Source organism: Nannobrachium achirus (assembly GCF_963921795.1).
Source record: "Nannobrachium achirus genome assembly, chromosome: 11".
Taxonomy (NCBI): domain Eukaryota; kingdom Metazoa; phylum Chordata; class Actinopteri; order Myctophiformes; family Myctophidae; genus Nannobrachium; species Nannobrachium achirus.
The window spans coordinates 6,182,717-6,203,772 of NC_137820.1; the positions used below are offsets into that span (position 1 = coordinate 6,182,717).

Below are 21,056 nucleotides of genomic sequence, written 5' to 3' on the forward strand. Positions count from 1 at the left end.
TGCTTTAACTCTCATCAGTGATGCAACATGGCCAGCCGGGAGGCTTCAAAGACTAAGCTAGTGCTCTCTTTCACTCAGGAAACCTACCAGGTGAAGATGTTTTTGTATTTTTCTTCCATTCAGTTCAGTTTAAATTAGTTTTTTAAAGTACCTGTAGGTTTGCTAGTTTAGAATACTTTTTTTTTATGTAAATGCTTGGTTTTTGGTTTAATTTTTTGTATTGAATATTGTTGCTGCCTGATTGTTGTCAAGCAGAAAGTTCTTATCTCCATAAGCAAACCATTTTTTTTTTCTCGTAAATTAACGCCCCTACTCGATCATACTATAGCAGATCTGCGAGCTCGAAAAGCAGCACAAAGCGACACGTGTTGAGCTTGTAGATCTGCTACCTTTACACATTTTTAATGGGGATCCTGAAAAGTAACAGTTTTGGACATACAGGGTTTTCACACGACAGTTTATAATATAAGATGGGGTATTTGTCATGTCAGTGGCGAAATTCAAAAATTTCAAAACACCATACCATTTAAATAGATCACAGTTGAAACTGAGACGGCTAAAAAACGTTTTTATACATCCACCCAAAACTAATTACCGCTAGATTTTGTCTATGATTTCAGTTTGTTTCAGTTAATTTTGTACAAACACAATACAGTTTCAGTTGGTTATTTTTTACTTAAAAGTAAAGATGTATAATTGTGTTTCCTCTACTTGGTGCTCTGTGCAAAGCAGGTTGAATTGCTGGTTGTTGGAATGTACTGTACTAAATAAAACGGCCTTGAGTTAAATAAAACATCTCTCTTCAAATCTGCTTCTCATTATTCTGTTAGTTTTAGTTATCTATAATAACATTGGAACCACGGCACTCCCGCTAACACGCACACACACTCCTCCTCTGTGCCTCGCCTCCCTGACAAGACCCTTGAGTGGTTAATAGGCTGCTTGGCCAAGGGTAATTGGAAGAGGATCGTTCCACTTCTTGTGAGTTGTTTGTCGAGGGCCCGGCGAGCTTGCTTTTCCAAAACAAACTGGACAAACAACGCATTAAGGCAGTGACAGTGGGCCTACTGTGGCTGTGTGGGCTGACACTGTCACACTGCATTACTGAACACTGGATCCGGGCTGGATGGATGGGAGGCAGTAGGAAGGGACACCCTTTAGTTTATTTTATTGAATATCATTGCCACCTGACTGTTGCCAGGCAAAAAAGCTCTTGTGTGTGTGTGTGTGTGTGTGTGTGTGTGTGTGTGTGTGTGTGTGTGTGTGTGTGTGTGTGTGTGTGTGTGTGTGTGTGTGTGTGTGTGTGTGTGTGTGTGTGTGTGCGTGCGCGCGCGTGCGTGCGTGCGTGCGTGAACGGGTGAGCATGTGATGCACATTATAAAGAGCTTTTGATGCGGGTGCTATATTTCTTTGTACCTGTGCGGCTGGGAGACAGATAGATAGTGGATAGTGGGTTCTGTCAGGGATGCTGACAGAACCCTCGCTAAAAGCCCCAGGACAAAAATCCACTCGTCCGAGACAGTTTGCTCTCCTGGCGCCCAAGCTGTGGAATAAACTCCCTGTCGCACTTAGATCAACGGACTCACTTGCTAGCTTTCGCCGTGGACTGAAGACTCACCTTTCCAGACTCCACCGAAACCCATAGCACTACTGAAACACTCAATGACCATACATGAAGCTGGTTAGCATTTGTTTTTAGGTTTTTTTAGAAGCTTTTTTCTTGACTGATTATTTTTGTTTTCTAGACATTCATTTGCATTTGTTATATTGCTGTTGATGTACTGACATATTATCTTGTTTATTATTGTGATGTTTTATCTGCTTATTGTAAGTCGCTTTGGATTAAAAGCGTCTGCTAAATGCCTAAACTGTAAACTGTTCACTGTACCTGTGACTACATGGTCAGATAGATAGAGGTTGTGTGTACCTGTGACTACATGGTCAGATAGATAGAGGTTGTGTGTACCTGTGACTACATGGTCAGATAGATAGAGGTTCTCTGTACCTGTGCGGCTGGGAGACTGCATGATGGTCAGAACAACCTTCCGGAGGCACAGCAGCTTGTGGAGGGGGGAGGTGCAGCTGTTCAGCTGGCTCAGCTCTCTCTTGGCCCGGGGGATGTTGATGCTGGAGGAGTGAAGAGGACAGCGTAGTGGTTAAGTTGGTAAACACCTCAAAGATGCGCTCATAATCCATTCCTAATTGATAAAGCCTTGGACTGGAACAGAGGTCATCAGGTGGTCCCCACTCCCCAACCACCTTGGAGTGTTTTTTCAACCCTTACAACACATTGGATGCTCTTGATTAAAGGTCCGCCCCGAAATTATAATAGTATAATACAGTAGTTCATGTGGTCTCTCCGGATGAACTAGGTCAGCCCCGAAATTATAATAGTATGATACAGTAGTTTATATGCTCTCCTGGATCTCTCTGTGGATTAGGGATGTGAAAAAAAATCGAAAATCGACGCGTCGATCGACTCATGCTCACCGCGACTCAAAAAGTATGAGTCGAAAAATCGAAAAATATATATATTTTTTTATTTTTCTAAAGTTTTTCCCCAAAAAATGACTGTTTTAATCGTTGTTCAAAAACATTATAAGCGTTAATGTTTTCCAAATGTGAGAGGACCGGTGTGTGTGTGTGTGTGTGTGTGTGTGTGTGTGTGTGTGTGTGTGTGTGTGTGTGTGTGTGTGTGTGTGTGTGTCGGAGACTGTTGTCGTGCATGCATGCGGCGCTAGTCAGGTCCGCGGACTACAGGTTGAGAAACACTGCTGGACCGGGATGATGCGCGCGTCATAGCAGTGCGCGCTGACTTGCCTGACTGTATCAACTCTATGGACTGGATGCGTTTTGTTTACCTCCTGCCTCTGCATGCATCCTTGACACGAAAGCTCGCTTGTTAATGGCAGCGTCGCCGTTGTGTGCGATGATCACAAACCACACTACTCGTCGTTAACGTTAATGCGACACACCCGTGGGGATATACGAGAGCAAGCGGTCAGCGCTCCCGCATGTCCCATATGGACTTTGTCACTCTGCTTCTAGTCTCTAGAGAACAGACTCCATGCTATGATGCTAACGCAAAGAAAAGCAATTATTTATTATAATTATTATTAGGGCTTTGATGCAAGTTCTGATGGGTGAAGCTGCAAAAGTTGTGTTGCTTAAAGTAATGGGCCGTTGTGGTCTCCTCTCAGCTGCTGCTTACCGGGGGAAAAAAAGTGAAAAAAGTCGATCGACGCGTCGATTTTCGGCCACGACGCGTCGATTCGCAAATAATGCGTCGATTAACATCCCTACTGTGGATCCTCAAACAGTCTGAAACTGTCTCAGTGTAATCTGCCCAACAACAGCTGACCAGTACAGTAAGTAGTCATACAGTCAGGCGATACAGACAATTAATTTGATTGGCTTATAATTGCGCATCCCCACAATGACATCATAAAAATATTTAAAAAAAAAATTTTTTTTAAGATGATTCCTCTGATTATTCTGAAGTGACAGTAACCTTTTAGGTGACAGGCCCCCTTTAAACAATGATTTAATCGCTGAGTGTCCGATATGTGATTGATTTCTCCTTATTTCGGAGGCTCGGGGTAAAAGTAATCTGAGTAATGTAATCTGAGTATTTACGGAAATTTCCGTGTGATATCATTTTCTTTCACTCAGAACAGAAAAATTACAATCGCGGCCATCAGTGCTTTTGTAACGGCCGGTAAGAGAAAGGCTCGTTTTAAACATGAACGTGATCTGGAGTTACCGGACGATTAGGAGATAAATCCACTTTTGTGAATCTCATCTCAACACTGGCCTGTAGGGGAACCGGACTTCCTGATCACGTTATCTCCCGTTGCATTCTGGCAATTGGAGTGTTTCTCTTCAGCCACGGCTGCCCCATACAGTAAGCTACAGTTTAACATAAAACCCTATCAGTCCCATTTTGAGCCTATATCTTCCTAAATTCCTAAAATCTTTGATTGTGTGTTCTTGGGGGATTGCAGGCAGTGAGAGGTCGCATTAGATGCATTAAAAGTAGCAGATCTTCGCCATTTCTGAATTCGGATTTAAGTGATAAAAGGTCTAATTTTTCAATGTTTAGCTTGTTAACTCTTTTACCGCTTTGGACGTTCCCGTTCGCCCCATTTTTCACGGCGGCGCGATGCCAATTGTACGTTCTTTGGCTCGTTCTTTTGTACCTTGTTTTGATGTCTGTAAACTGATGAGGGGTCGCGCGGGTGTGTACCGTTAACACATCTCCCGTAAAAGTGCTCTCAAAAACCCACTAGACGTTAGCATCAATGGAGTGACAAAACGCTTCCTTGTTATTTTCTCTGGGTCTATTGCTCTGTAGCGATTTAGTGGCCTGGACGGATGGGAGCCGACCGCGGCCATTTCACATTAATTCTTGCATGAGGCTGCCCTCTACTGCTAGTATGACCAAAGTGCACTATGTAATGAGGGGAAAAAAAATAGATCTTTCTCTATAACCTCGCAAAGGTAAGCTGCTTTTGCTGGCACAAAACCCAATAAATAAATAATAACATCTGGCAGTAAAACTGTTAAAAACCTTAAGGACATAATAATTATCTGCAAATAATCACAACACAGAATTTAAATGGCAGTTTAGGACACAAAAAGAGCAGACAGACCTGAATTCAGATTTCACCCCCAAGTCTTTCTGCTGCAGATCCTGCAGACCTCGCGCGGTCTTGTTGAAGGCAGCGTCCTGTGATGGTGGGGGACAGAAGGACATCACTGGGATCAGCCTTTCATAAGACATGTTGGTCCTCCTGATGTGAAGGACTTTTTGGTTTAAGTCAGGGGTGCCCACACTTTTTTGACGTGAGATCTACTTTTAAAATGACTAGCTCAACGTGATCTACCCATCCAAAATGTTTTAGCTGAGGGCCTGAGGGGGGCTTTGGAATAGCAGCACTGGCGTTACATTTTAGGGGGAAATAAATGGGAAATACTGGAGAAAATGTCTTCATCCCATTCTGTATGGAAGTGGTACTGTAGGTTTTGAGGTTCTTTGTAATGCTACTAACTCTTGAACAAAGTATTGCATTGGAGGTTTGCCTAATTTAGAAGCCATGAAGGGAGCCGACAGGCCCTTCTTGATGTCATATTGACATATATTTTATATTTTAATTATGTTTAGAGGCATGTCATGTGGTCTACCTGCACACCCTTGGTGATCTACTGGTAGATCATGATCTACCTTTTGGGCACCCCTGGTTTAAGTAGATCGGTGGTTCTCAAAGACTCTGTGGGTTCCTTTAGGGGGGTCTAAGTTGACCCATACAAGTATGTAACTCTGACAGTGTACAAATGGAATGGTTCCATTTGTACACTGCCAGAGTTAAGGGGAGACCTTGACATTTCAAAGTTTGAGAAACTGAAGTAGATTAATAAATAAACAATACCTGGCTAGCTTCAAGCGTTCCCACAAAGTTGAAGATTAAATCATGGATACCATGATGAATGTACATCTGGGGGAGAGGGGGAGGAGATATAAACATGTTTATATGTATATAACATCAAGTAGTTGATCATTTAAAAAGGTAACCAACAGTGTTCATTTTGACAGACATTTAAATCATGGTCTTTTGAATAAAACTCCATTTAGTTCTTGACATATTTTGGTCATCTGAAATGTCTAGTTTTAGTTGACTAAATATAAGATATTAGTCAACTAAAACTACAGTTGATTTATTGGCCTGATTTGTGCTTGGAATAAGACAATCTACAATCTTACAGCTACAGTATACAGTGTATTTTTCGGAAGCATAAAATGACTTGTCTTTTAGTTCTACTGGATCTCTTCTCCACTAGTCCCTTCCTAACTTTTTGGTCCAGGTGTATTTGTTGACAAAGTGTAGTCATAGTGTTAGTCATCATTGCTTAGTCTTCAATTTGCTTTTATTTCGCTTTCTGTCAGCTAAATAAGTTCAGTTTTAGCCGACAAAATGAACACTGGTAACCATTGTTTGTACCTCCACTGCTTGTTTGAGGAGAGTCATCTGAAGCTCCTGTTTGGCCAGAAGTCTCTGGCAGGGAGAGAGAAAGTATTATGATAAGAACCAGTCAGTTGTTATATAGTCCCATTTAGAACGGGTACACATTATTGCGTATCATTATTTTATGCTTTAACTATTGAAAAATGGCAGATATACAAGCTAAGCTTGTAGATCTGCTATTTTTGAAAAATCGTGAAAATTAGAATTCTGACACGATTCTATAAGTGTCTTTTGAATCCTTCTAAGATTTTTTGAAAAACCTATGTTTCTATGTCCTTTTCATGTGAAGGACCCCCAAAATGACATGTATTTGGCCACGGACCCCCATCTCAAAATATTTAGTTCCAGGGACCACCCCCAGAAGCAAAATTTGAGTTACAAACGTTCGCTTTAAAAATACAAAATTCAAAGATTTGCACACATTTTCATGAACTTTAAAAAAAATAGCAGATCTACAAGCTTGCAGCGCGGCACTTGCGCTGCAAGCTCGTATATCTGCTATTTTTCAATAGTTAAAGCATAAAATAATGTAACACAATAATGTGTACCCGTTCAAAATTTAATATAAGATAAATTATATACATTTTGTATGGCTGTAAATGTTTATATTTACCAGGCGAGGCTCTCTCAACAGGCACTGAAGGCATTTCGTATAAAGGGCATTCACCGAGTCCTGAAGCCAAGAGGAAAACATTTTCATTCATTAATTAACAAATACAGTATTTATGTCTCCAGCTAGACATGTGGAAAAACTGTTTTAAACTGTTTTACACTGAATTCTTTTTGCATGGCCCATAAATATGAAAACATTCCAAAATTAACCATTTCAATCTCAACCGCAACACAATATGTAGTGCTGGTTCATCTCTCTCTCAGCTAAGAGGTCCTTGGCCTTGTGCGTGCGTGCGTGCGTGTGTGTGTGTGTGCATGCGTGCGTGTGTGCGTGCGTGACAGTTCCCTATAATATGTGTAGTTGCTATATGTATTTCACCTTCATACATTTCACTTAGGTTATTTTGCTATGGGTAATTAATTCCCAGGGTCATAACAGTGCGCAGGGATTAGAGCCAAAAGAAATCCCATTTATTTTCAGACCATGTCCCAATGTGTGATCTTAGAAACATGGCACAGCGCACACCAATATTTGGGGTGTTTCCCCTGAAGTTCTGAACCGCCTTCACTGAGTGTGTGTGTGCCAATCCATGCTTCATTTTATAGAAGCATCTTCTGAGGTTCTGTTGTATTCTATGTTAGTCTGGCCAATTCAAATACTCATATCTTGAAATTATAGCTGCTTTTTAGTTTGGAGATCACTTGACAAGCGTTTTGACAACTTTGTCATTCACACCTCCCCCTTATTTTTATTTTTTTGCAGATCTGCACTGATCTCAGAAACAGCCCCTATGAAATCCTCAAGACAAACTGGTGCCCCAGGATTAACCCTATTCACGTCCTGCCCACTCAGCAACTTCCTGGTGCTGACGTACGTCACGCTTTGAAGGGGAAACCCTACTAAAAGCCCACAGAGTTAACACAGAAATCGCAAAATTTAATGCAATTTCCGAATAGTAAAGTATAAAACAGGGCTAGCATGATCAAGAACACAAGATAGTAAAATACACAAAAAAGGCTAAAAGGTAAAAGGCTTTAAGTCCAGCGATTTCTGTGTTAACTTTTAGCAGGGTTTACCCTTCAAAGCTGACGTTAGCACCAGGAAGTTGCAGATAAATGTGCTGAATGGGCGGGGCGTGAATAGGGTCCATTGAGAACTTTAACCCCTGAATGAGTGCGTGTTGTAGGGCATTCTCCAAATATTAGAATATTCGAATATCACCAAAGTCGAATATTCACTTTTTTTTTTCTCTCTTTAAAAAATATATAGTTTATAAAGCTTGGCTAGATAGGAAGTCATAAGAATAAGTTGTCAATGGTTCTCAAACCTTTTAGGCCGTGACCCCCAAAATAAACATATTTGAACTGGGGACCCCCACCCTGATAAGCACTTTGGAATTGTAGGTATTACATTTAATGTGACTCAGTTCCGCAGATAAATATTGTGAAAATAGCCGATCTACATGCTCACAACGCCTCGCACCACGAGGCGTTGTGAGCATGTAGATCGGCTATTTTCACAATGTTCGCCTCTTGCTTACTTAATATTTGACAGTTTGGCCAGTCCTGTCGAATATTCGACTATTCGAATACTTTGAGGTCGAATAATTCGAATACTAAAAATCACTATTCGTGAATGCCCTAGCGTGTTGGACGCGTCGCAGCGACCTACAATGTGATGGCGGAGCCCCTTCCTCTCGTGCTCCCTGAAGGACTGGCAGAAGGCGGCCACCATCTTGTCCAGCTTGTCGGTGTGGCGTCCCAGGAACTCGCCGGCGTCCTCTGCGTTCTTCAGACAGTAGGGGGCGGTGGGGGGCTCCTGCGGGTAGGGGTGGGCGATATGGAAAAAATACAATATCACAATATTTTCCAAAAGCTGTATCACGATACACGATTTTATCATGATTCTTTTTCACGTTGGTTTTTATGGTTATTTTTCAAGTTACTTAGGGTTACTAGACTCTCTGGGTTCCTTTTTGGAGGTCTAAATTTAACTTTACAAGTATGTAACTCTGACAGTATACAAATGAATGTGTATACTGTCAGAGTTAAGTGGAGACCTTGACATTTTTTGAAGTTTGAGAACTGATGATTTTGACCAAAATGCAGGTTTAATTGAATTCTGCAATGAATCTCTGGTATTAACAATTAAACAGGATTTTTTACAAGGCTCCCTCAATTGTATCACGATATATACGATATCTCTGAAAAGGCATATGGTGGAGACATTGTATCGTCTCAACAATAATTATCACCATATCACCCACCCCTACCTGCGGGTGCGGGTGCGGGTGTGGGGCCAGGGGCAGGCCCGGGGCGCCGTCATCCTCCTCGTGGGCGGGGCTGAGGTCCGCGGCGGCGGCGTGGTGCAGCGGCTGGGCGATGCACAGGATGCTGTAGCTCTGCTCCTTCTCATTGTAGAAGGTCTCCTCGAACAGGATGGAGATGGAGGCCGGCGCAGGGAAGCCTGACCTCAGGAGAACCTGGCGGTTCTGGATGCTGATCTCCTGTAGCGTAGCAGTGACACAGCAGGGCTGTCGTTAAGAGTGTAAGACTATATCAGGGGTTTTAAAAGTGGGTGACGGGGCACCCTGGGGTGCCACAACAGCAGTCCAGGGGTGCCGCGAGATCATTTGATAATATTTGGAATTTATTTGGACATTTGAAAAAATATTTAGTGTAATTTTAAACTTGAAGTACAAAGTTATTTTTGGTCAGTTCTAAACAAAATGGCTATTATCTCAACGTTTTCCTCGCAACATAATCACTAAAATATCGTCACTGTCAGGCAGAAACCTTGTGTCTCCAAGTTTCAAATGTGTACGTCTTTTGGTAAAGCAAAGGCCTGCTTCATCATACAAGATCGTCGCACAAAACTAGTGAAAACAGCAGATCTACAAGCACTGTTGTGTGCTTGTAGATCGGCTGTTTTCACTAGTTTAGTATATCTTTTAGATGATAAATACAAAACGAACGGTTTTGGACATACAAGGTTTCCACCCGATAACGACGATATACTAGTGTTGTTGCTGCTCTTATACCACCATTATTACTGGGCTTGGTGGGGGCCAGACAGTAGCCCCCCGTGGGCCGCAAATGGCCCGCGGGCCGCCTATTGGGGAACCCTGCTATATGACCACACAGGCTTATGCAAAGGCTAAAATGTCACTTAGATAGCATATTTTGTAGACTGGCGATTATTTTATTTTTGGATTATTCTACAGAGTAACTGCTTGCTCTCCTACAGTGCGGACGTATCGCTGCTTGCTCCCGCTTAGGCTCGCTTGTGCTTACATTCTTCTGCTGATACTGATGTTTTATTTTTTCTCTGAGAAACTACAAATGGATCTTGGATACTTATAAAACTCCGGGATTGTTTTGCTGTACTGCAATATACTATTTTTTGCCACTTGGTGACTGGATACGTAGCATCTAGCTAACTAGCAAGATGGCCGGACCAACCATTTCTACAAGGGTTTATCAGAAACTGCTTCAGAGGATTGCAGTACTGGAAACGGAATTATTCCAATTAAAACAAACCCAAAGACTGGATAAACCACTCGCCTGGAATTCCCTTGGTGCAAAGCCAAAGATGAAAGAACGGACGACGGGCAGGACACCCTCCCAAAGCCCTCTTATCACCGACGAATGGCCGGAATTACCCCGGCACAGCGCTGCTTCGACCCCCCTTCATAAATGGGCAACTGCCAAGGGGAAAAACACTGCTAAAAAGTCAAACGCAGTCCAATCTCCACACACACCGAGTGTGCAGCTGGCAAACAGATTCACGCCACTGGCCGAGGATGACAGGGGTAGCATCTCCCCAAGCTGGCTAACAGAACAGCTACTAGAAGCCCCCCGAAGTCCCCCTGTTGACAGAGAGAACGTCCCACCCAGCAGGGTAAGAACCACCTCAGTGATTGATCCTGACATTTTGATTGTGGGCGATGCTGCTTTAAAAGGTGTCAAAAGCATAAGAAAGAAGAAGGCAAAAGTTATGTGTTTTCCCAAAGACACAGTCTCTGACATGAAAGACAGAATTCTGGATCTTGTCAACAAACACCAAACGGTGAAAACCCTGATTCTACATACTGGCACATATGACACAGAAGAAAAACAGTCAGAAATCTTAAAGGAGAATTTCAGGGCTCTATTCAACACATTGAGCTTCCTGAACAGTGACATAGAGCTTTGGATCAGCGGTCCCCTACCGCCTATGAGAGGCACAGACGAGAATTTCAGCAGACTGTTCTCTCTGAGCAAATGGCTTTTAGCTGCATGCACCGACAAAAATGTGCATTTTATTGACAACTTCAGTTTTTTCTTCGACAGAAGACACCTATTTGCTGATGAACGGCAACTAAATAAGCTAGGAGCAAAGATATTTTTGCAGAATGTTCTCCATGCTCTGGCCTTGGCCAGAACACAGCAATCCAAAACAACAGATTGTGATGAACAACTCTTATCTGCAACCCACGAAGAATCCATAACAAGAGATAGTGTTATGGTTACTGAACTGCCCCCCTCGGCCGAGGGGGGAACGGCCTTGGTGAACGGAGGAGCTACCGTTGTCCCTGCCCTCCCTGACGAGGAACTGATTATGGTGAACGGAGGAGCTTCCGTTGTCCCTGCCCTCCCTGACGAGCATGACAGTATGGTTACTGAACTGCCCCCCTCGGCCGAGGGGGGAACGGCCTTGGTGAACGGAGGAGCTACCGTTGTCCCTGCCCTCCCTGACGAGGAACTGATTATGGTGAACGGAGGAGCTACCGTTGTCCCTGCCCTCCCTGACGAGGAACTGAATATGGACAACATCTCCGCTGAAGAGTGGAGTAGACGAATGAATGCAGAGTTGGAGTCACTCAGGGAAATGTTCGAAGAGGACAGTAATGAAGAAGAGTTTTGTGGATTCCCTGCTTCAGCCGTGGCTGGCCCGAACAGTGAGCAAAGTGAACTGGCAACTGACAACGGAGAGTTGACAGAGGAAGAGGAGGGGGCGGGTACAACCGCCCCATCACCCCAATCCTCCTCTTTCTCCCTATCTCCAATGCCTCTTCTAGAATTCACGAATGGAATGAATGAACTCATTAACACTGCGTTAAAAATGACCCCGGCCAGACACACGGTCAATGGCCCGGCGGCACAACCACCACAGGACAAACGCCCGGCACCACAACCACCATCCCTGAAAACGCCTGAAATTGCCCCGGCCGTGCCCCAGAAATCTGTGGCCTGGGTGTTTTCGCCCCCACCCATCCCTCCACGACCACAACGACAGAAGACCCAGGCCTCCCAGCTGGACAATACGTTTAGCCGTTGATGTCAGCTGGGTCCATTATACCCAGCAACTAACGTATCTGGACCCGATGCTCCTTCAAGCGCTTTTATTAAGCAGGCTCACAACATTTCTACTGTAATTTCAAATAGAGAGTCCAGGATAAGCAGTGGCTCTGCTAATTTAGCTAACTTAACTTACATTCCCTGTAGGGGCTATAGTACAGTAAAATGTCATAAAATAAACCTGGCACTTTTTAACATCAGGTCACTTTTAAACAAATCCTCCTCTGTAAATGATATAATCTGTGAAGAGAAATTAGATATAATCTTTTTAACAGAGACATGGCTGGGCAACGATGGAGCTTTTGCACTTGGCGTCGCCTGCCCACCAAACTATCACTTTATTCAATCAGTGCGCGAAGGAAAAAGAGGCGGAGGCTTGGCATACATTTTCTCTGACATTTTTAAATTCAAGTGCCTGTCCTTTGGAAGTTTTTCATCCTTTGAATATCAAGCTAACTTATTTGAGAGTCAATCCTCTGTTCTAATGATTACGATATATCGCCCACCAAAATGTAGCAAAGCCTTATTTCTTACAGAAATATCTGAACTTCTATCTATCTGTTCCACGGACTATGAGAGAACCCTTATTGCTGGTGATACTAACTTGCATGTGGACACTGTTACTGATCTTACAGCTATGAGTTTCTTACAGTTACTGCATTCCCTTGATTTTGATCAGCATGTTACCGGGCCAACCCACAATCAAGGCCACACCCTTGATCTTGTGATCTCTAAAGGGCTAAATATTTCTATGGACAGGATTATCGCTAAGCCTGATTTATCAGACCACTATTTACTGTGTTTTAATATGACTGTCTCTGATCTAGAAAAAAACAATAGAGAATATACTATAAAAAAGAGATTTTTCGGTTCCTCGGCAGCAGAAGAGTTTGCCAGCCTTCTTGCGTGTGCACCCCGCCTTCCTGATATTCCCTCAGTAAATGATATGGTTCAACGTTTTAATCTTAAATTGGAGTCAGCTCTGGATATAGTGGCTCCTATGAAAACTAAAAAGAAATATAATTCCAAAGTAACACCCTGGATAAACGATCATATATGTTCACTCAAAAAACAATGCCGCAGAGCAGAGCGAGCTTGGAGAAAAAATAAATTAACTATCCACCTACAGATATTTAAGGCGTCAACAGCCACCTATAATAAAACCATGCGTCTGGCTAGGCAGGCCTATTTTTCCGGAATTATTAATGAGAATAAGAACAATGCTAGGGTCTTATTCTCTACCATTGAACGCCTTTTAAACCCCCCCCAGTCCTACAAGCAGTCACTCCCTGCCTCTAAAGCAAAGTGTAATGAGTTTGCATCCTTCTTTGACAACAAAATTGTTAACATTCGAGCTGGTATTACGAATAATACTGTCACAAATGCAAATGCGGTTAATGGTGCCATGTGTAAAAGCATCGATAAATCTAGGGGGAGCCTAGTATCATTTTGTGCAATTGATGAAGAGGAACTTCGTAAAACCATATCGCAAATGACATCGTCTTCTTGCTCGCTGGATGCAATACCCACGCCGTTTCTTAAAGAGGTTGTAGACTGTGTTATTGAAGATATCCTAAAAATAGTAAACAGCTCTATACAATCAGGTGTCTTTCCAGACTCACTGAAAACGGCTGTAGTTAAACCCTTACTCAAAAAACCCAACCTTGACCCGTCCGTGCTGGATAATTATCGACCCATCTCTAATTTGCCTTTTCTGGGCAATGTCCTAGAAAAAATTATCTTTCATCAATTGGATGTGTTTCTGCAGAACAATAAGGTGCACAACAAATTCCAATCCGGCTTCAGGAAAGGACACAGCACAGAAACTGCACTTTTAAAAGTTATTAATGATCTTAGGGTGGCTGCTGATAACAAAGATGTGTCCGTTCTCCTACTGCTGGACCAATCGGCGGCTTTTGACACAATTGACCATACAATTCTAATACAACGTCTCGAACACTGGGTAGGACTGTCAGGTACAGCTCTGTCCTGGTTTTGCTCTTATCTGACAGGCAGAAGCTACTCTGTTAATCTAGCTGACTTCGAGTCAAACAAACACAACATCTGCTCTGGTATTCCACAGGGCTCGATTCTTGGTCCTTTATTATTCTCCCTCTATATACTGCCGCTGGGAGAACTTATTTCCGCTCACGGTGTGAATTTCCATTTCTATGCTGATGACACCCAGTTGTACCTTTCGGTGGCTACGGACGACCCCTGTGCTCTAGACCCATTGCTGACGTGCGTGTCCAGCATAAAATGCTGGATGAGTGAGAACTTTCTCAAGCTAAATGAGGACAAGACAGAAGTTCTCATAATAGGTTCTACTGCCCAGAGAGAATCAATAATAAATAGACTTGGTAACCTGGCTAAAGAAAATAACACCTCTGTTAAGAACCTGGGGGTGATCATTGATGCTGAATTACATTTTAATACACACATTAATCATGTCACGAAGATTGCCTTCTTTCACCTTAGAAATATTGCGCGAATTAGAGCCTATCTGTCGCTGAACGATGCAAAAACGCTGATCCACGCTTTTGTTTTCTCTCGGCTTGATTACTGCAACGCACTTCTCTCTGGTCTGCCAAAGAAAACAACTGACAGATTACAACTTGTTCAAAATGCAGCAGCCAGAGTTTTAACAAAAACTAAGATAAGAGAACATATTACTCCAGTTTTAGCGTCGCTACACTGGCTCCCGGTTGTTTTTAGGATTGATTTTAAAATTCTTTTACTTGTTTATAAAGCTCTAAATGGTCTGGCACCTTCGTACCTCTATAACTGCCTGCATAGATATGTTCCAACCCGCCCACTCAGGTCCTCTAGTGCAGACCTACTTGAGGTGCCAACAATGACATATAAAAAATATGGTGAAGCAGCTTTCTGCTTCTATGGACCGACAGCTTGGAATAAACTACCACTACACCTAAGACAGGCAGCCTCGGTGGATAGCTTTAAAGCACAGCTCAAGACCTATTTCTTTACTCTTGCTTTTAGCTAAATTTTTTAATCCCTATGCTGCTATTGACGTCCGCACGGCTCTGAAATTGTTCTTCAATGTTCTATGCTTTTATTTTTTCTTGCTTTATTGTAATCATTTTACTTATCTCTTTTTTATGTATTTTTTATTTCTATTTTACTTTTTCTCTGTTAAGCACGTGTGCTTCATTTTATGCTCTGTAAAGCACTTTGAGCTGCATTTCATGTCATGAAAGGTGCTATACAAATAACGTTTTATTATTATTATTATTATTACTGTTAGGCTTCCAACAGACATTGGAAGCACAAGCTTTATGCTTGCCCTTGGGGGGGGGGGGGGGGGGGGAGCAGCATCCAATGCATTCCCTATGAGGAAGTCACGTGTTTTAAAGAAGCAAGCTTGATTCTATCAAAAAGCTATAAACATAAAACTGCGGTCCTGTTTGTGGGCATGTGTGTGAGTGTGTGTGTGTGTGTGTGTGTGTGTGTGTGTGTGTGTGTGTGTGTGTGTGTGTGTGTGTGTGTGTGTGTGTGTGTGTGTGTGTGTGTGTGTGTGTGTGTGTGCGCGTGCGCATGCATGTGCATGCGTGCGTGGACACATGCGTGCACTTCACTCATAGTCGTTGTATATTGTATAGTTGTACTGTACATGTTGCACCAGACCATGCCAGTCCTGACCTACCTTTCCATCCAGAGTGTGATATCCATCGTCCACGGGCTTCAGAACGTAGCTGTCGAACTGGTGCGATGAGTACGAGCCTGGACTCAGGCTTCCACTGCACGGCACCAGAACCTGCACAACAAACACATCAATGAATGGAGCCAAGTAAGAGACAATTATAAGAGCAGAGCATCCCGTGGTCAAAACCCCCAAAAGAAAGGCTCCATTGCTGGGAGCTTTTTAGTCTTAACCCGTCCCTTATACTTAGTTAACCAGATTCCCCCAGGGCTCTACACGGCTAGGTCCCCTCCCGTTCTTCGCTCTAAAACTAAATATCTCTTCGCAGATGTGGCGCCTTGTGAGCTTGTAGATCGACTGTTTTCACCTAGTCTGGGATCACTTCACTTTTCGGGTTTGTAACCGGTCTGGAGCGGAAACCACAAAACGTCATGTTGTAGTACTCAAAGGACTACAATTTGCCAGAAAGATCAAACCGGATTCAGTTTTAACCCCAAATATTCCCCTGCGCTCAAGGACACACCTTTAGGGCCTACTTAATAAACTCCTTGATGTGGAGTAGTTTTGCTTTTGAAAAATTAGTTTGGTATGTGCATCTTTTAGTCCAACTTGTAGCCACTGGAAAGACTACACTAGGCTACTCGAACATTTTAATTGGGATTGGGGGAAAAAAATAACGGAGGGAACCACGACGCCGCTTCTTCTAGTGGTTTCCGCGCTTTAGGCGGAAACCAAACGGTCTGTAGTGAACGAACACCAGGCGAGGTTAGTTTTCACCAAACGTTCGCCCCCCAGAAAAGGGACGCTAGTTTATTTTTTCGTGGAATTCAACGGATCAGTCAGTAATTGATGAGGCACTGGGAGTCAGGAAAGACAATATTCTAGGTGGAGATGGTTATGCTTTAACCCATTTAGGCCTGAACACATTATGACGCAATATTTTATGCTTTAACTATTGAAAAATTGCAGATATACAAGCTCACAGCGCGGCACCGAGTGCCGCGCTGTGAGTTTGTAGATCTGCTATTCGGTGCCGCGCTGTGAGTTTGTATAACTGCTATTTTTCACTGGTTAAAGCATTCAATAATTCTAGGCCCTAAATGGGTTAATGTACATACATGGTATAATGGAGAGAAGTACAATAACACTCGGTGGTACAGCAGTTCTTCCAAACCAGTGAATGCTGATCAGCGGGGACCAGGCAACTGTTTTCAGAAACAGTTCTAATCAAGCGGATTGCAGTGTGAATCCGCCCTTAAACTGTTCCAGGCTGCCATATCCAGCCCAAGAAACACTGTAGAAACCGGGGGTAAAAAACTGTCAAAATCCGTTTTTTTTCCCGATGGGAGTCCTCAAAACCTGTTGAGGACTCCCATATTTGCCATACCCTAGCTTTTGCTGAACTGACGCCACTGCTCTCATGCTATCCCTTTTACAACGGGTTTCTCTGCTGCCCAGGGCCATTAGTCTCTCATGACCAAACACAGGGGCGTCACAAGGGGTAGGAAAGTGGGACTGAGTTACCAGGGCCCAAGGTGGAGGGGCCCTATAGTAACTTTAGCTATTGAAAAATAGCAGATATACAAGCTCACAGCGCGGCACCGAGTGCCGCGCTGCGAGCTTGTAGATCTGCTATTTTTGAAAAGTCGTAAAAATGTGTGCAAATCTTTGAATATGTATTTTTTAAGCAAACATTTGTAACTTCGGCTTCCGGGGAGGGGTCCCTGGAACTAAATATTTTGAGATGGGGGGTCTAGCTGTGGCCAAATACATATCATCTTGGGGGTCTTTCACATGAAAACGTTTGAGCACCACTGACATAGAAACATAAGTTTCTTGCACATATTTTCACGATTTTTCAAAAATAGCACATCTACAAGCTCGCAGCACGGCACTCGGTGCCGCGCTGTGAGCTTGTATATCTGCTATTTTTCAATAGTTAACATTCATGGGGGGCCCGCAGTGAATCCTTGTACCCAGGGCCCAGAATTTGGTGTGGCGCCCCTGACCAAACAGCTGGACACGTGCCATTTAGAGCTTCCTTGTGCTCCTTCCTTGAGGCTGAGTTAGCACACACACACATGCACGCATGCACACACATGCACGCATGCACGCACACGCACACACACACAGATAAAAAAAGATGAGTGTTAAAATGTTTTCATTCCTACTGCTTTCTATCGTTTTAGCGATTTTTGATGTCAGTGGTTGGGGACATGCGTACAAGTGGCTAAATATGTCTTTTTAGACACAATAAGCCGGCAATTTCTTTACTACTATTTACAGTAACACTACTAGCCCCCCATAAGTCACATCTGCCCATGAAAGATTTGAGGTGTCTAAAAATACATACAGTATTTAGCAACTTAGATAGATAGATAGATAGATACCTTTATTATCCCAAGGGGGAAATTCAGTTGTCCAGTTGTAGCATAGCAGTATACAGTATTTACAAAGTTACAGAGAAGTAAGACAAAAGATAGATAAGAGTAAAAAAAAAAAAAAAAAAAAAAAAGAGCAGTACAGTACCAATAAAGAAAAGGTGCATCAATAGAGGGGGCGAATAATATATAAGTATATATACATAAAGTGACAAAAAGAGACCGTAACAGTCAATGCAGTCACAGTCACTTGTATGCATTTCAATGTGTGTATGTATATATATATATATATATATATATATATATATATTATATATATATATATATATATATATATATATATATATATATATATACACACACACACTGTGTGTCCAAATTACATTCAATCACATTGTGCAGCCTGATCTGATCTGATAACAACATGACACTGCAATGACACTCAAAGTACCGTACATGAAGTCCCTTTGAAAAGAAAAGAGAGCTTTTCCTTCCTGTCTGAGTCATTCTGCTGAGCATTGCACACAAAACAGGATCTATCTAATAACAGCGTGGCTACACTGTGCACTGTGAGGATGCAGGGACTTGTCTGGAACCATATGGAAGTCTAGATTAGCCCTCTAGAGCCCACTGTTGTAATATTACAACGTTTGTATTTTATCCAAAAAAAGGTTTAAATCATTTTATTTTAGCTCCCCCTACCACCTAAACATCACCATTGGATTCTATTGTTTAGTATTACAATGCCATTGGCCACACTATTTGCATATAAATACCCCCCGCTGACATTCACACCCGCCACACCCGCTGACATTCCAGAGTTTTGACGAACAACATCTCACTTTTTCATGGAAGCTATTCCTCACAAAAACATAAGTAAAATGCCTTTACTATTTTTTTGGTGATCATTAGAATGTCTAGAACATGTACATATGTTATTATTGTGAAATAATAATAACCCCCATATGTAAATTAGAGCATGATTTATGATTTATGGCTATAAAACCTTACAAAAACATATATTTTTTAAAACACATTACATTTTCCTCTGATTAAGACTCCTACAACACTATCTGATTTTTTTTAATTTTTTATTTCAAGTATTTCTATTTTTGGGCCTTAGAGGGTTAGGGAAGGTCACTCACAGCTGACCCCCCCTTCTCTGCCAAGTCAGCCAAATTCCATAATATCTTACTATGAAAGGGGAGAAGCGGGAGCAAACCTCTAGTATTAGCAAATTTCAGATCATTTTTGCTATTACGTCATTAGCTATTCCATATAATGATGTCATCAAACAATGACATCACAACATCGTCATCACATCCTTTTTAAATGTTTTTTATTGTATTTTCCAACAGAACGCCATTCAGCAGATTTTATCAACAAATTGCCCTGCCTTCTGGCAAGTGCTATTGATTCTGGTGCGTGAAATGTTTCACTGGACGATGCATCTGACAGGAGGACCCAAGATATACGACCACGCTGCTGTGGTTGTTGGACACAAGCTGTACTCATTTGGAGGAAACAGCATGGATCAGATAGAAGTGCACATCTTCAACACAGTGTCTTTGCGTTGGAGGAAGTTTCCCCCAGTGACAAATGGAAGAGGACAAAGTCCCATTGAGGTTCCCTCCAGGCTCTATAACCACACAACTGTGCTGGTAGAAGAGACTGTCTTCCTCTGGGGAGGGTCTCATTACTGCAATGTGCTTTATGCCTTTGATGTCGACACTCACAGCTGGTTCAAGCCCAATGTCTCTGGGACTATTCCAGAAGCAAGGTTGTGCCACTCAGCCTGTGTCCTGGAGAAGAACATGTATGTGTATGGAGGAGCCACCCTGCTGACTGAACGGACTAATGACATGTACAAGTTGGACACCACCATAATGGCCTGGTCTTTAATTAACACCAGAGGCTCTCCACCACCTCCTTCAGCACGTCACTCTGCCACCATCATCGGAACAAAGATGTTTGTATTTGGGGGCTGGAGGGGCTGGGACTTCAGCGAGGACAAGCTCACAGTGTTTGACACAGAGACAAAGTGCTGGCTGAGCATGCCTTCTGGACACCTTCTCCCAAAAGGACGGTATGATCATTCAGCCTTTGCCTACAATGTTGCATGGTGGGAGATCGTATTATCATCCATGGAGGATACAAAGCAGCACATCAGGCCACCACTACCTCTGCTGACCTGTACATCCTGAACTTAAATCCTAGCCTGAAGACGTTATGCAAGCTAGCTGTCATCCAGCATGGTCTGGAACAGTCTGAATTCCCACATGACATCAGGTGGGAACTGGCAGCCATGACTACCAACAGCAACTGAAGAAAACCAGAAATATGCAATTCTGGGAAATTGCAAGTGTTGTGACACGATTCACACACATGAATTCTGTCTTACCATTTGAATTTTCCCCATTCAAGTCAATGGGGAAAATAATTCACTAATACATTAATGGGAATTTATGGAGATCTCTGTGTCAGTCCATGTCCCTTTATGCCCATACTTTATGTATATGGAGATCCCTGATGTCATCAATATTAACTCTTTTACCGCTACGGACGTTCCCGTTCGCCCCAATTCTGAACGCTGCTCAAAGCCAAAACGAACGCTCGTTCTTTTACCTTGTTTGATGTCCGTAAGCTGATGAGGAGTCGCGCCGCCGTGTACAGTAAAAACATCTCCCGTAATGCTGCTCTAAAAAATCCACTACACGTTAACATCAATGGAGTACCAAATCACTTCCTTGTTGTTTTCTCTGCATCTGTTGCTCTGAAGCGATTCAGTGGTCTGAATGTATGGCAGGCAAAGCGGCCCAATTCACATTAATTCTTGCATGAGGCTGCCCCTAAGCAGTACACAATAAGCCCATTCCCAAGATGCACCACAATCCTTCATGAGCAGATGTGACTGTGACTTATGGGGGGCCAATAGTGTTACTGTAAATAGTAATAAAGAAATCGCCAGCCTATTGTGTCTAAAAATAGATATTTAGCCACTTGTACGCATGCCCCCAACCACTGAAATCAAAATACAGA

The 21,056-nt window shown here is 42.8% G+C and overlaps 1 protein-coding gene across 1 annotated transcript in view; it reads right to left on the minus strand.

Moving 5' to 3' along the window:
* The window catches only part of ankrd27 (ankyrin repeat domain 27 (VPS9 domain)), a 63,755-nt gene that overhangs the window by 33,801 nt on the left and 8,898 nt on the right, over nucleotides 1-21,056 (minus strand). Inside the window, exons 3-10 of the mRNA XM_080736123.1 lie at nucleotides 15,640-15,750; nucleotides 8,981-9,142; nucleotides 8,308-8,454; nucleotides 6,637-6,696; nucleotides 6,000-6,053; nucleotides 5,430-5,495; nucleotides 4,653-4,729; nucleotides 2,006-2,127 (exon numbers count right to left, since the gene is read on the minus strand). Of these exons, the coding sequence (XP_080592249.1) occupies nucleotides 2,006-2,127; nucleotides 4,653-4,729; nucleotides 5,430-5,495; nucleotides 6,000-6,053; nucleotides 6,637-6,696; nucleotides 8,308-8,454; nucleotides 8,981-9,142; nucleotides 15,640-15,750 (799 nt within the window). The remainder of the gene's footprint in view (nucleotides 1-2,005; nucleotides 2,128-4,652; nucleotides 4,730-5,429; nucleotides 5,496-5,999; nucleotides 6,054-6,636; nucleotides 6,697-8,307; nucleotides 8,455-8,980; nucleotides 9,143-15,639; nucleotides 15,751-21,056) is intronic.